General features: G+C 45.4%; 1 protein-coding gene across 6 annotated transcripts in view; it reads right to left on the reverse strand.

Moving 5' to 3' along the window:
• The window catches only part of MEIS1 (Meis homeobox 1), a 108,110-nt gene that overhangs the window by 49,425 nt on the left and 44,256 nt on the right, over positions 1–14,429 (reverse strand). For all 6 annotated transcript variants that reach the window (XM_063391567.1, XM_063391568.1, XM_063391566.1 and 3 more), the window contains exon 8: positions 1,970–2,115. In XM_063391567.1, coding sequence (XP_063247637.1) covers positions 1,970–2,115 — 146 coding nt within the window. The remainder of the gene's footprint in view (positions 1–1,969; positions 2,116–14,429) is intronic.

Genomic DNA, 14,429 nt, shown 5'->3' on the forward strand with positions numbered 1-14,429 from the left:
TTGAGCACTGTTACCACACAGGAGAAGAGTGCAAAGCCACTAAACCCCTGCACCTAACCCAGGGGAAACAGTGAAGGGGTCTGTTCAGTCTGTTCTCTGCTCCTGAGACCAAGCATGGCATCATCTCCAGGGTCAGCTCAAGCTCATGCAGTCAAATCCTCGACACAGGGTGGCTCCCACCACAAAGGATTTCTGGAGCCACCCTGTAGCCTTCTGCCACATCCCCAGGAAGGCATTTGGAGGGCGTGTGCCCAGTCCAGGCCAGGAGTTTGCCAGGATTGACCTTTGTGCTCCTGTGCTCAGATTTGGGTGATGCTTTATTTGCTAGCACAAACACAGCAACAGGCCACTTTCAGGGAAAAAATATTTATACTATTTATACTTTTTATACTATTGCAATTCCTCACTGGAAACTACAGGAACTGACAGGCAGTGGTGCAGTTGTTCTGGCGTGCCCTGTCCTGGCTGCAGAGCTTCCAGGGCCTCCCCTGATTCCTGAACCTGGTGCACCAGGCTGGTGTGAGCAGGCACAGCACCCGTGCACTGTTTTGGGGGTGGCTGTCCTCAGCCTCACACCTACCTAGAGAGAGATCCAGGTGTCAACTCACCTCGGGTGAGGACCTGCAAAGGGGGAGCCATCAGCACCAGAGGGAGCTCAGGTTTGGGAAAGGATGGCACTGAACACCCCAGACAGGGCTGAGGACCCGATGCCAGAGGGAGGGATGGACTGGAGGTATCTGAGGCGCTCCCTGGCCCCCGAGGAGCAGGGCTGCAACGTGAAGGTTCATTCATAGCGACCCAGGAGTGCACAGCACAGGATTCCCTGCCTGATCCCCGTGCTGACAAGAGCCATGGCAGGTGTCTGGTTTCTTGGCTCAGCAGGGGATGGAGGGGTGCTGTGCATGAGCGCTTCCCCTGCCTTACAGGGCACCCTTGGCAGGGCTCCCGCCAGGGCTGGGCAAGCTGGCCAGCTTCTAGCTTCATCCTGAGCCCAGCTACAGGCACCTACTGGGGCTAGAGGCAAGAGCCCTTCCTCACTACCACCTGCAGACACCCCAGCAGCCCTTTGCCTGACCCTCGTCCTCCTGGCACAGGCAAAAATTCCTGGGGCTTAAAGCCCAGATCCCCACAGTGGATAAAAACACAGGGACAGATCACCACAGTTTGAGGAAGGAGGAGAATGGCATTAGAAACACTTCTAAATGCTAATGTTGGAAGGTGTGGTACATACTATGAAGCCTTGAAAGCAGCTCCAGCCTCCAGCTTAACCCCACACACCTGTCCAGAGCTTTGATTTCTAATCCCAGGAATAAAAAAAGCCCATACAGGTAGCTGTGGTAACAGAAATAACTACACATACCCCCGCCACTTCCTAACATTAAATACAGGGGTAACTTACACTCTGGGAATGAGAACGTCTCAAAGTAAAAATTATACTTTGCTATTAAACCAGATACATTCAGACCTTTCATCATGAAGCTTCTGATGATCTCTGACAAACATCTGAATAAGGTCTTTGTTTGCTTTTGGCTTTGTTTTTTTTAATCTCCCCAATTGTTTCCTGCAGTTCTCTGGAGCACAGGACCAGGGGCCAAATGCTGCTCCGTGCTCCAGAGCAGCGATTCCCACTGCAAAGCAGGACAGGTCTGCAAGGTTAGATTCATGTCAGCTTTAAAGGAAAAAAATCACATTTGGCAGTGACGTCCTGTTAACAACTGCGTCTCAAACAAACAAACAAATCTCAAAACAACACACACACACACAAAAAAAAACCCCACACCATAAAAACATACGCTCTATGCTCTTCCCCTGGCATCTAGCAAATGAGGCAACAACAACAACTCTGCTCAGAGAAGTCCCTCTACTGCCTGGCAGCAACATCATACGTATTTTTTTTGCTTTCTATGACTACTACAACTATGACATTATCCATGTTTTATTTTGCATATGTGATCTAGAGTTCACTTACTGTTAGATGCTGGAACAGCCATGCCCTCATGATATTTGTGGCTACTTTGGGAAAGATGCCACGCTTTTTATGTCGCTTTTTGTCCTTATCTGGATCATCATCATCACCTGTGCTGGGGGAAGCTACACTGTTGTCCAAGCCGTCACCTGTAAATATAGTGAATCAAATTTTGACTTATGCTACCTTTATATACTTCAGCCGAAGCCTGGCTTTGGGTATAAACTGCATGAATATTTAAATGAGGTATAAATTCTTTAACACCGTAATTCACCAGGGGTTGAGGGGATGGGGGAAGGGGGGGAGAGACACGGGGAGAGGGAGGGGCTCAGAAATGTGTTGGCCCCATTCTGGTTTGTCTGGAAGGACAGTGTGGCCATCTCTGCCATTGTAACCCAGAACAAAAAGTGCTTACAAATTATTTAAAAAAAAAAAAAATTACAAGCATCCAACTTGCAAAGGTGGGGATGCTGGCTCTTCTTCACACCAGGTCACTTCCCAAAGGTTCATCCCAGTCAGCTTCTTTGGCTGAGCTGACCATTAGGAAAGCACCAATGGTGTTCTGGGATGGGGATCGTGACGTGTGTGAAGCTGGGTCCCACCCTGGGGTGTGAAAAGTGGGGTGGATGCAGCTCTCTTGCAACATCACATTCTCTCAGCAAATTCACAAAAAAAACAGAGGATTGAGGCATTGCTCATGTTAAGTCTTTTACAGATGTTCGACTTCCCCTGATTCTTCAATGGGAGGTGGGCAGCTAACTGGCTCCCCTCTTCCCAGCCCCAGCCAGAAGAGATTCAGAGGGGGATAAGCAGGCACCAACTCGACAGACATTGTCAGGAATTAACGCCCTGCTTTGTGCCAGCGTGTTTGTAATAGGTGTCTGCTTCTGGGAGACGACCACTGATCCAGAATGGATTTCCTCAACGCACAGAAGGTCTCAGACAGTTCTCATCACATTAGCAACACGTCTGTGGGAGGATGCCACTGAGCAGCAGCCAGCTTGGGCCTGGGCTGATGGGTTAGCGGCCAAGGGGAAACAAAACTTGCAGTGCCCAGCAGTTTGCATGCAATTTTTGTTGCCAGCGCTGGAAACAGTTTATAAACGAGCCCACAGAGCAAGTAAGTCGTTGCATGGGATGCATGTGGACTGAAGAGCACATCCTGGCTTCCAAAGACACTGGATTTGTAGCAACATGGAGTTGTGATGTTATTAGGCAAGTGTTTTTTACCCCCCAGGCAAGAGCGATGAAGAAAGTAATCTCAAATCAGCTGAATACAAACTATCTCCGTTAGGGACAAAAATGAAATGTATTTTTAAAATGGGATGCAGACTGTCATAATTGTGATTTGTTAAACAGCTTTCAGCACAAAAAAAACCAAAAACAACCTATTATCAGAGTTACATTCTTAGTATGCTACTGACCATGGTAAATTTATAATTGTCCTTATGACTTGGCCTGTGTCTTTAATGGAACTGTAACCTTGGGTAGTTACAGACAAACACAAGATTTTTATGAAGAAATTAGATATCCAATGAATTCTTTGAAAGCCCGGTATCTAAAAAAGGGCTTTTATACAGAGAAGCAATTCACCATATAAAATAATAATTCATAAAAGAAACATGAGCAAAGGAAACAACTCAACAGCATTTAAAATTCCACGGGCTAATCTACTTTCTGTCTGCGAGAGGCAAACAAGGAAAAGAAAAGTATTACGCATTCATTGATTAAAAATGAAAAGCTTCTAACCTAATGACACTGTCTTTCACCACCTCCCTGCCATCGTCCACCCACCCTCTTCCCCCCAACCCATTTTTTTAAAAAATATACTCATTTCAAACCCCCTTCAGATTAATTTAGCAGGCATTGCCTTATGCCTGACGGGAGGAGGACTCATTGATAATTTATGGAAATATCTACTATAATCCAAGGGAGATGACTTTTTTTCCAGCTTTGTGCATCAATAGATAATCAAGGCCTTCAAGCAGCCTTAGCTTCCCATTACCTCGGGCAAGAGAATTCCTGAAAGCATGCCTCCAGGGCACCTGAATTATATCCTCCATTAGGGGAGGAAAAGCTTTCTGCATTCCACCTATAACACTCCCCAGAACCTTTCCTGTTTATTTCTGCTGTATGAAAGCAGAAGCATTAGGAACAGGATTTTTTAAGTGAAGACTTATGTAGATACAATGGAGAAACCTTTCAAGCGCGAGCCAGATCACCTCCTTCAATCCCGGGCAGTGACCTATCCCAAATAAAAGGTTTCTGTTACATCATTAGCTCAAGCCAAAAACAGCCTTGGCTTAATGCACAGTTTGTTCTTCCTACTGTTTTTAGGCAAATACTGCTACTTTACTCCCATCTGGGAGGGAAATTACACTGCTGGGCTGTAATCTAAGACAAGATTTTCATTGGAAGCAAATGCTTTCAATCCAGTGTAAATACTGGTGTATGTTCAGAAAAGCCTAAAACAATAAACCCTGGCCTCGACCGACACAAGTTAGAGAAAGTGAAAAGCAGGGAGAGGATAAGAAAGCGCTCGGCTATCCTCGGAGCAAATGCTCCAGCAGACTCCTGTAAATTGTTTAACCTCTTCCACTTTTTTTAAATGGAAAATTGATCCCGTAAAGACCGAAACCACAGAGAGAAGTCTAAATGGTCAATTGTGGATTTTAGTATTTCCATCTACTTTGCAACTCGATACGCTCACCTCTGTGAGGTCTCCAGAGATTCCACCCCCCCCCCGCCGCCTTCCTTTTCTTTTTCCCCCCTCTTTTCCTCCTTTCAAAGATCTCTAAACAAACTTGAAGCACCGCTGACCAGCCACACGGTAGCAGCTACGAACTGCACTTGTAAAATGTCGGTGGCAACTCCGCTCCCGCAGTTGACTTCTCCTGCCGCCAAATGAAGGCGAACTGAAAAGGTGGAAATAATCATAGAAATGATGCTAGTCCATAAACAAGCTTACAGCCTCATTAGTATAGCGGGAGGCTCCGCTGGGTGATTTATGCTTGTTTTGCTGATGCCATGAGGAAATGCCATAGGGCAACTTTAGCCAGCTGCTAATGGTTTCTGACAGCTTCTTAGCAACTAGTGCAAGCAACGCCGTGGCGCTTGCTAGTGACAGAAACCGAAAATGTCATATTATCTGCCCATGTGTCACGAAGTCCGTGTGGCAATTAACTAGCAGGCCAGTGACTGAGGGGCCACGGGCTCTTCAGAATGGCCCATGGCTATTTGGGGTCAGAGCGTTCCCCTTTATGCTGCACATATGCATGGGTGTGTGCACGATCCCCAGCGCGCTCCCTCCGCCCCGCCTGCCCATCAGCTTGGTCCATGTGGATCCTTTGTCCATGGAGAAACTCCATCCCTTTACTTTCTCTTTAGGCATGGCGTGACATTATCAGAGGAGCTGCAAGTAATCTGTCTTGATATGATGGTTGGAAATGGCACTTTAATTGGCAATACCTGATTCCCTGGTTTTGAGTGCTGGATCCGAAGGTGCTAGCTGTTTTTCTGCTCGCTCGCAAATTAGTCTAAAAGGATTTAAGATCACTGAAGCAGACTCGTTGCCTGTCAAATTGCTGGGAGCGCAGCAACTCTGCACAGCAACTAGATGCTATTTAAAAAAAAACAAAAAACAAAAAACAAATGTGGAGCCTGTAAGGAGCAGAAGGAGAGCCCGGACTCCGCACTCCCGTTCCCCGGCGAGCAGAACCAGGCGCTGTATGTCAAACTGTCAAACCTTTCAGCGTGGCCGTTTGCCCTTTCAAATAATATTTAAGAATTGTTTTTACACAATTTTTTATAGGCCATGGTCTAGTGAAAGAGGCCAACCAACAAAGAAAGGAATTTGCTCTACAATTCGTCCGTGGACGATTTCTTGCCAGACCTGGGCCAGTCCCCATGGAGCGAGGCAGGTGACCTGTGGCAGCTCCCTGGCTGTTGGGGAGCTCCGATTTCAAACGCCCTCAATTCCAGCATCCCAGAGTTGCCTATTTAAGCACACCCAGGCATTTAGGCTCTGCTATCTTGTTCCTTTCAAGAAAGGATAAAGCAGCATTTATCGCATTCAGCCCTGCTGAATGGCTCAGGCTGGCCATGCCAGCAGGGGCTCCTCTCACCGCGTTCCCCTCTCCGCTGTCACCGACTTCCCTTCGCCTCCCACTCCCCCAAAAATCAGAGGCAGAAGCAGCAAAGGGCAAGCGACTTTACAGCAGCCCCTTGAGTGGGTAATGCTCTCTTTGTCCCGGGTGATATGTCATAAACCCTTGGTGACAAAATAGGTGCTTCTGGAGAGAGACTTGGCACCGGCACTTGCCTTCAGCAGCCATGGTGGTGGCAGGAGTTTGGTGGTGATTCAAAGCCTCCCTCACTCCCACACCAAACCCAAATCAAATATCATCACCCTGAGACACTGGAAAGCCTGGCACTGTGGCACAACTGGGCAACCTTCAGCCACTCCAGCTCCCAAATGTACTGTCAGACCTTAACCATCGAGGCTGTCCAGATATGACATAAATATTCCCAATCCCAAGTCATGGAAGTTTCTGAAAGGTTGGGAAATTCAGATGTCCTGAAAACTCCACCCTTTTGCTTCACTACAAATCCATGCCTCTGCATGGAGCTCTTTAGAGGAACGTCCTCAAATGATTTAAACTGTCCCGAAACGTCAGTATCAAAGTTCCAGATACAGCTGTACTGAAAGAACCTTCACCAGATGTAACAGGTTGTTTCCCACTCCACACAGACCTGTCCTACTATCAAGTCTGCATTTGGAGTACAGGTATTGTCTGTATCAAAGAAAATCAGATTATCCTAAAAAGCCTGCTTCCCATTCCTCTGACAGGAGATCTGAGAGAGTTTTGGGATTTTACTGTTCGATTATCTGGGAGGGGGTAAGAGCAGGTACACTAAACAACACGAGGAACACTTCCAGCTTATACAGTCCAGTTCTAGACAGGCATCTAAATAGACTGCTTTAAGGAGTTCACAGGAGAAAATGTGAAAGATGTGCACCCAGAAGCCCTAGGAAAGGCCTGGAGCAACTTTTAAGTGGACTGACTAAAAGCTCCTTATGTTCAACTTATTTTTATGTGTCCAAATGTCTCCTGTTAAAAACAGTTTCTGCCTCCTAGGAGAACATCACAGTTTGCATTCACTTTTGTATTTCATGAGCTAATATAAATTAAATATACGCTGTGTTTGGACAAAAACTGTCGACTTCTGGGCTAAATTTATAATGTGTTCACTGCTCTGAACTGAAACACCTAACAGGATGCCACAAAGTTCATGGTCTTTTCAGTAGTGTCTTTTTTTTTTAATTCTATCATAATTTTTTTGCAAGCATTTAGATACAAGTTCCTTAGCATAAGAAATCCTAATTTGCCTAAGCCAAAAATTTAACTGTTCACTGTCCACCCACAGCTCTGATGGTTCTTTTCTCTTTCAACTATTCTAAGAACCAAAATCTCTTTAGTAATCTTTCCAGGTAACTGGAAAGGAAGATTCATTAGCTTCAAGCAACATAATGTACTAGAGAGATTGTAAGTGCCAAAATTGCTTTCCTTAACCTTTCTTCTGTGCCATATCCCAATTTAGAGTAACTACTGTAATTTCCACAGCTTTACCTAACAAAACTCCAGTTTGCTGGATAACCACACACCCACTATGACAATTTTTCGTGGAGCAAAGCCAGGCTTGTGTGTGAATTTTTCCTGTACGGTACAAAATTAGGAATTCTCAAAAAAAGCAGGTCCACAGATGCAATGAGCTTTTCTGTGAAGCAAAAGAAGGAATGCTGGTCACAGGAAATAGAACAAGAATCATCATTTCAGACCACCAGCTTTGAATGGTCTTGGGCAATCAAAGAATGTGGAAATTTCTTTATATGTACATATATTTTTCAAATTGTTTCTGACACAACCAGATACAACTTGGCACAGGAATACGGAGAGCAAAAGTCACACCCAAATGACTCTGACGTGAGTCAGTGGAGCTATTATTCATGTCCACAAGTACTGAAGGACAAGTTCACTGCTCAGGAAGTGTCATTCCTCCTTGGAGCAAGGTGGCTAAGGAGGGAAGCTGAGCAGCACAGGGGCTGAGGGCTCAGGTATGCCAGGAGAGAGCTGGAAGGCTGCTAAACCAAGCTGTGCCTTATCCATTGAGGAGAAACAGAAGTTTTGACATTAAAAGGCCATTCAGTTTAGAATATTTCCCCAAAACACATTATTGTAAAATTTAAACACACATGCATGTACTGCATGTGTAACATTAACCCACTGACAGCTCTCAGTCTGTCAATGCCCAAGCAAGGCACACCAGCTGAGAATGGGACTACCAGAAAAAGGTGCTCCAGGAAACGTAAAATAACTATGGAATTTCTTTATTGGGAAAAGCCTTTTCTATTATTTTGGATGCATGGGTAGTTGAGCTCCTGAGGTCAATGGAAATCATCTCAGCACACCGAGTGGCTTACAGAACGCCCCAAAAATAATTTACAATGACAATGCAGCTCTGCTTGTGAATTTGAAAAGTGGCCTTGATGAGGGACCTTTTTTTTTTTTTCATATTCCTTAAGGAGAAAGCCTTCTCAAATATACTTAATAAAAAGTTAATGAGGAACAACAAGGTTGAAAATGAGCATTAGCAAGGAACAAATACCACGTGCCTGGGTGTGCACACATCTCCTGAGGAGATGCAGTACATGTTTCATGCAAGGATTCAGACCATGACATAAACAGTGATTGTCAGTCACAGACAGTATCCACATTTACAGGATACTAAAGGATGCAGTTGCAAAAATACCCTAAACAAATATTCACAGATAGTGAAACCTGGAAAAGTATAAATCACATTTTGGCCTTTCATAAACTTTTGAAGTTTTTTCTTGAATCACTGAACTTCGCTCTTCAGAGACAGAAGCACCTTTTTCTAGCAACTCAACCATATTTTTTTGACTTGAATTCCCTTCAGGCAAGCATCGGGCAAATTAGTTGTCTATGCAAAGAGTGAAAACAGCATTGACAAAGTGCTGTGTCACTTAGTGGGGGAAAACACACAGATTTTACTAAATTTCATTTCTTTGGCAACTTTTTGTAGTTGAAATGAAGGCAACCTGTTCTCTTGCACCAGGTAGCACTTCTTAATGAGGTTCAGAAAACTGAGTTATTATGGGTAAAAACTGTATAATAATAATAATAATTCATTGTATGGGAAGCAAACAACTTTCTGCTGCCAGCAACAGAAGTTTACTTTGAGCACTTGGAAGCAAATACCCTACAGAAAAGAACCTGGCTAAACAGAAAAACATCCTGCTTTGACCAAGAATGGTAAAAAGCTTTAAAAAGTTGTTGGTTTTTTGGGGTTTTTTTCCCCAAATATAAAAGCCACCATGATGACTCTACAGCTTCTCAGGAAGAGCTGATTTTCAGTCATCCTTTCTTTTGTTCAAATACAGGTCTTTTTTATGAATCTTGTTCTCTCCAACCTCATGAAGAGAGCTAGTGCCACCAGTTGCATTCTCCATGAGAAGTCAACTACACATGACTGAGACACAGGTAAATCCAGCCCTGGATTCCATCAGGCTTGCTTCCTTGTAAAGCAGGAGCACAAAAAGCAGCAGGAGCACAGGACTGCTCCACCATGGGGGAAATATGCCCAACTAATGCTTCAAATGGCCATGAGGTCAACTTGTCTAAATCTCTACAGCTCCTTAACAACTGGCTCTATCTTTTTGTTTATCCAGCCCCTAAGACACTTGACTCTCGGGCTGAGCACAAGCAGCTATAAGAGGCTCAAGGCACAGATCAGAAGCACGTTACGTATAAACGAAGGGACGTGTTATCTGTAGGAACAGTTTATTATGTGGAGCATTTAAGTAGGCTTCCTTCCCTAAACACAGCTAAATTGCCCTGGGCCCTGCCTGCTCCAGAGAAGAAGACCCTGCAGATTTCTAGTTTTACAACAGAAAATACGTGCCAGCACCTTGAGACTGGCCAAATAATTCAAAATGAGGTTATTCTATTGAAGAAAATTTAAAAAGTTGGGCAAGATAAACCAAAATACCTAGGACTGTTGAACAAAACAAAAGCATTTTATTTTGGGCCAATTCAAGACCAATCAGTGCTGGCCCAAGCTGCAGTTATAGTTCAGATACTGCTTGCCCCAAAATCCTCTTTTGCAGAGCTGGATCCCCTGTGCCACCACAGTCACCCAGTCATAAAAACAGGACAGAGTCAGTCTAGCTGCAGCTCAGGTGAGTCAGGATTCATCACCTACCAAAGCCACACGAGATATTTCCCATTGGAAGGTGCCGTGTGGTTTGTGCCAAGTAAAAGAGTTCTTGTGGATACGCAGTGTATTTTCCTCTACTGCCCTCCACTTCAAAGTAGCATCACAGCCAAAAAATTTTCCCTGTCTCCCGTCTATCAGTTACGTCAATTGACAATAAAAACCAAGACACAAATGAAAGAAGACCAACGCTGAAGTTCACTTTGCATGCCATGGCTGCACGACATACTCTGTCTTCCCACATACAGTGACATATATTGTCACTTTGCAACTGCAAAAGGCAGTTCTGAAATGCCCCCAACTCATCTCCCTTTTCTCTTTTGGCAGTAACAACATCTCCACTGCCACTGTTAAAAACCAACCATCACGTCATACAGCCTCATAAAAATCCACTTCCTCCAGCAAATCCCAGCCACTGAACCCTCCTGATTGGCCAACTAGTTTAAAAAAAAAAAAAAAAGAATCTGGCATTAAACTCATGACACAAATTAATTATTTCCTTAAAGCAAGAGGAAGATAATTTTGATTTGTTACAGAATATTAATCCAAAAACCTTGGTGAGGTAACCTGGTAATTCCCACTGCGTGACCCTGTGTCTCACACCTGGGCAGAGAGGGCAGAGAAGAGGGCTGGCTGTGTCCACCCGGAGGAACCCCTGCCACAAGCTGCCTTGGAGATGCAGTGCCTGCTGGCCTGAACTACTGGGCAGAGAGGGTCAGAACAACAGGGACCTGTGAATCTTCCTCTGGGCTTCATAGGAACAAGGCAAGAAGAGCTGGATCCCAAACAGTTATACTCCTGTTTTCTAAGGAACCATAAGAAACATCTGCAGTCGTGAACTGAGGGATGGCATTTGGACTGCACCATGAATTTTCTGCCCTCATCCTGTCCTAGCACTGCCTGGGATGCTCACAACCAGCCTGCTTTGCCCTTTAAAGACAAAACCTGATGTTACCATGCAGGAATGAACTCAGGAAAAGCGCCTGAATTATAAAATATGCAGCCCTCTGCCAGACCTTTCAAGGGAAGGGTGTACACAGAATTAATGTTTTTCCCCTGCTCCTTGCTATCCAGCATCCTAACTCCACTGCTCCTGTTCCTCCAGCAGAAGGTGGTTCCTCTGGAGTATCTGTGGGAGGCTGCTCCTTGGGAAGGGGATGAGGAGCCAAAAGGAGTAAATTTGGCAGAGCCAAGCTCACATAAAACTTTCTTCTACTGCTGCTCCTCTCCCAGCCCCCAAAGCAAACCTGCTGTGATGAGGTGGCACTTCAGAAAGGCACAGCAGGAGAAAACCATCCTGAAGCTGGTTTTAACGTGAAGGCACAGTGCCATTGGGTGTGATGGCACAGCAGACAGGCACACTGCTTACTGCCACTCACACTGCTCCTGCTGCCCTCTGCCCTGCTCGGATCTGCAGGATGAGAGGGGCCAAGCAGTGACCATGGGGGAGATCAGGACAAGAACTCTTCTCCTGCTGCAAACACTTTGCCCCTAGATATTCCCTGGGCATGGGGAGGTGGGGTGGCACTGAGGGACACGTCAGGGTACAACCTCTGCACATCTGATATGAGCACAGCCCCCACGGCAGAGCCTGAAAATTCAGAGAAATTCAGCAGGGAGAGCCCTTCAGAGAAATAACAGTGATGGGGAGGTGGTGCTGACCCTGCTCCTTGTGGTTGGCCACTGGCCACCAGGCTCAGGCCCTGAGGTCCCCTGGTGCACCCAGGGGTGACAATCCTTCCAGGAGCTTCAGTCCTACCAAGTTAGCACGTCCCCTTAGGCTCCAACTTAATGAATTCATGACACTGCTAAGGTTTTGGCTTCCTATAACTTTCTGTCACAGCTTCTGGTGTTTTGATTTTTGATTTACAGTGCAGGTACAGTTTAAGGTGTGGGGTTTTTTCCAAACAAATCCAAATGCAAATCATCCGGGAACAAACGGATATCAGAGTCCAAAACACACAACGAGGGTAAAAGAAAAGTCAGATCAATGCTGGACACTTAAAAACTTTCCCTGAATATCACCTACAGGTGCATGTTCACCTTATTTTTACCTCTTTCATCTTCCATCACTACACATTCCTAGATATTGCCTGCCTAGGATTACCTTGAATAGGCAAACTGACAGGAGGAAAGGGACAAGAGGGATGAAGGATAGGAAGGAGTTAACCCAGCCATTTCCAGCTCATCTCTGACTCTGTAAGAGTGTTTAACCAAAATCCCACAGAAATCTCAAAGCAAAGCCGGGTCTTAGCAAAAAGCCATCCATATCTTAAGAAAAAATAAACAAAATGTATACATCTTTCAAAAAGTAACCCAAAATTATTTCTGGTTTCTTCTTAAACTCACAGCATTTGTCAGTACCAGTACGAGCAACAGCAGCAGAAATGTGTAGAAAGCAAAAAAATTAAGAGCTTTCAGTAATTTGATGTAGTTTAAATGACATGAATGAGTAACCAAGGAAGCTAAAGGAAACCTCAGGCTCGAGCAGGCTGAAACCACAGGCATCAGCTTCCCCACGGCAGGTACAGACCACGAGGAAGAAGAATCTCACTTTTCTGACGGAACAACCTCATCCTTGCTGGAAGGGCTGAGGGTCTCATGGCACCTCTTCCAGTGATGCAAGAGGACCCTCACCTGCCCAGCTCACCACTCCGTCTGTCTCCTCCTGCAGCCTTGCAGTGCCTACAGAACCACCAGCCTCACCTTCGGAGCTGCCAACCATCCCGTTCAGACGGTGCCCTCTCAGCTCAGGCTAACAAAGAACAGATTTCTGCCGTGCTCCCCATCTTTTTCACCTCAGCTTTCAGGATCTGCTTCCCAGCTGATGGGCCAGGACACACCACACACGCTCAGGAGCCAGTGCTGCACCGGGTCAGACCCCAGCACCGTCCCCGTGTCCTTCCTGCCCACACAGATATCAAGGAAGGTTTTATAGGCATCATAAAGGGGAAGACAGACTTTCCTAAGCATCCTGTAAATGCCAGGAAAAGAGAAGAATGGAAAGGAAATGAAAGGAACAACCTGGAAAGGAGAACGGAAAAGCAGGAGACCTTGGCTCCAGGGAGAGAGCTGACCACAGTTTTAGCCCTGCCTTCATCTATAGAAGATGTTTGCTTTTATTAATCACGGAAAAAATATGGTGCCTGAGCTAAGTCAGCCCCTGGGCAGATTTAACTTGGGTGACCTGAACTTACTCTGCAGATCACCATAGGTCTCTCTGACCTTGGCAGTGACACAAGGATCCTATTTTCTCGTGGATGAATTACTCTGGAATAATTCTGCCAATGTATTAGGCATAAATAGCCTTTTATTTAGGACTGTGAAAATACGTTCTCTCTTTCTGCCTCTTTCCAAACAAAATCACCTTTCCAAACAAAATCTATTTATTGGAATAAGGCAAACCCCACCCTTCATTAAGGTCTGGGTACACATCTCAAGGGCCAGACAGAAGCTTGGCTGCTTTCATGCTCATGGCAATGTGTTTTCAGACATTGCCTTCAGCAAGATGCATTTTGGAGTTAACTGGTAAGATTGGTCGCTTTTGATTGGAGTGGTCACCCTGCACATTTGCAGATGAATATACAAATACTTTCAGACATGACAGAGGTGGTGAATTTAGGTCAGCAGTGGGAATGTTCAGCTTCAATCACCAATAAAGAAAACACAATCCTCAACATACATCTATGAGCCAGTGAAAGAGCAGCTCTGCAAAAACCAGCCAAGCTGCACTGAGATAAGCAAAAAAATCCCCCAACACCCTCATCTCAGCCTCGCAGAAAATGGACCAGTTTGGAAGGAACAGGTAAACAGTGTGTTCTTGGACAAGAGTCAGCACAGTTTGGATGATGCAGACCTTTCCAGTTGCTCTGGGTTTTGTGTCTGGTCACTCGAGGTCACACCGCAGAGCTCCGAGGCTCTGCAGAAGCTCTGCGTGCTTCCTCCCCAAAACGGAGGTGGCTAAAGTGCCCACTAAAATCAGTTCTTGTTCTGATGCCACCTCAGTCTTAATTGCTGAAGAAATGGGGACTGCAACCACAGAAAGGGCTTTCTGGCACTGGCTGAGGAAGTATCAGTTTCTGAGGTCAGAATAATACCCCTTAAAAATATGAATCAGAGTGCTTCTTTCATACTGCAATTTGATAAAGGCAGGCAAAACATCAGCAGA

Source organism: Prinia subflava, chromosome 2, assembly GCF_021018805.1.
Source record: "Prinia subflava isolate CZ2003 ecotype Zambia chromosome 2, Cam_Psub_1.2, whole genome shotgun sequence".
NCBI classification, from domain to species: Eukaryota; Metazoa; Chordata; class Aves; order Passeriformes; family Cisticolidae; genus Prinia; species Prinia subflava.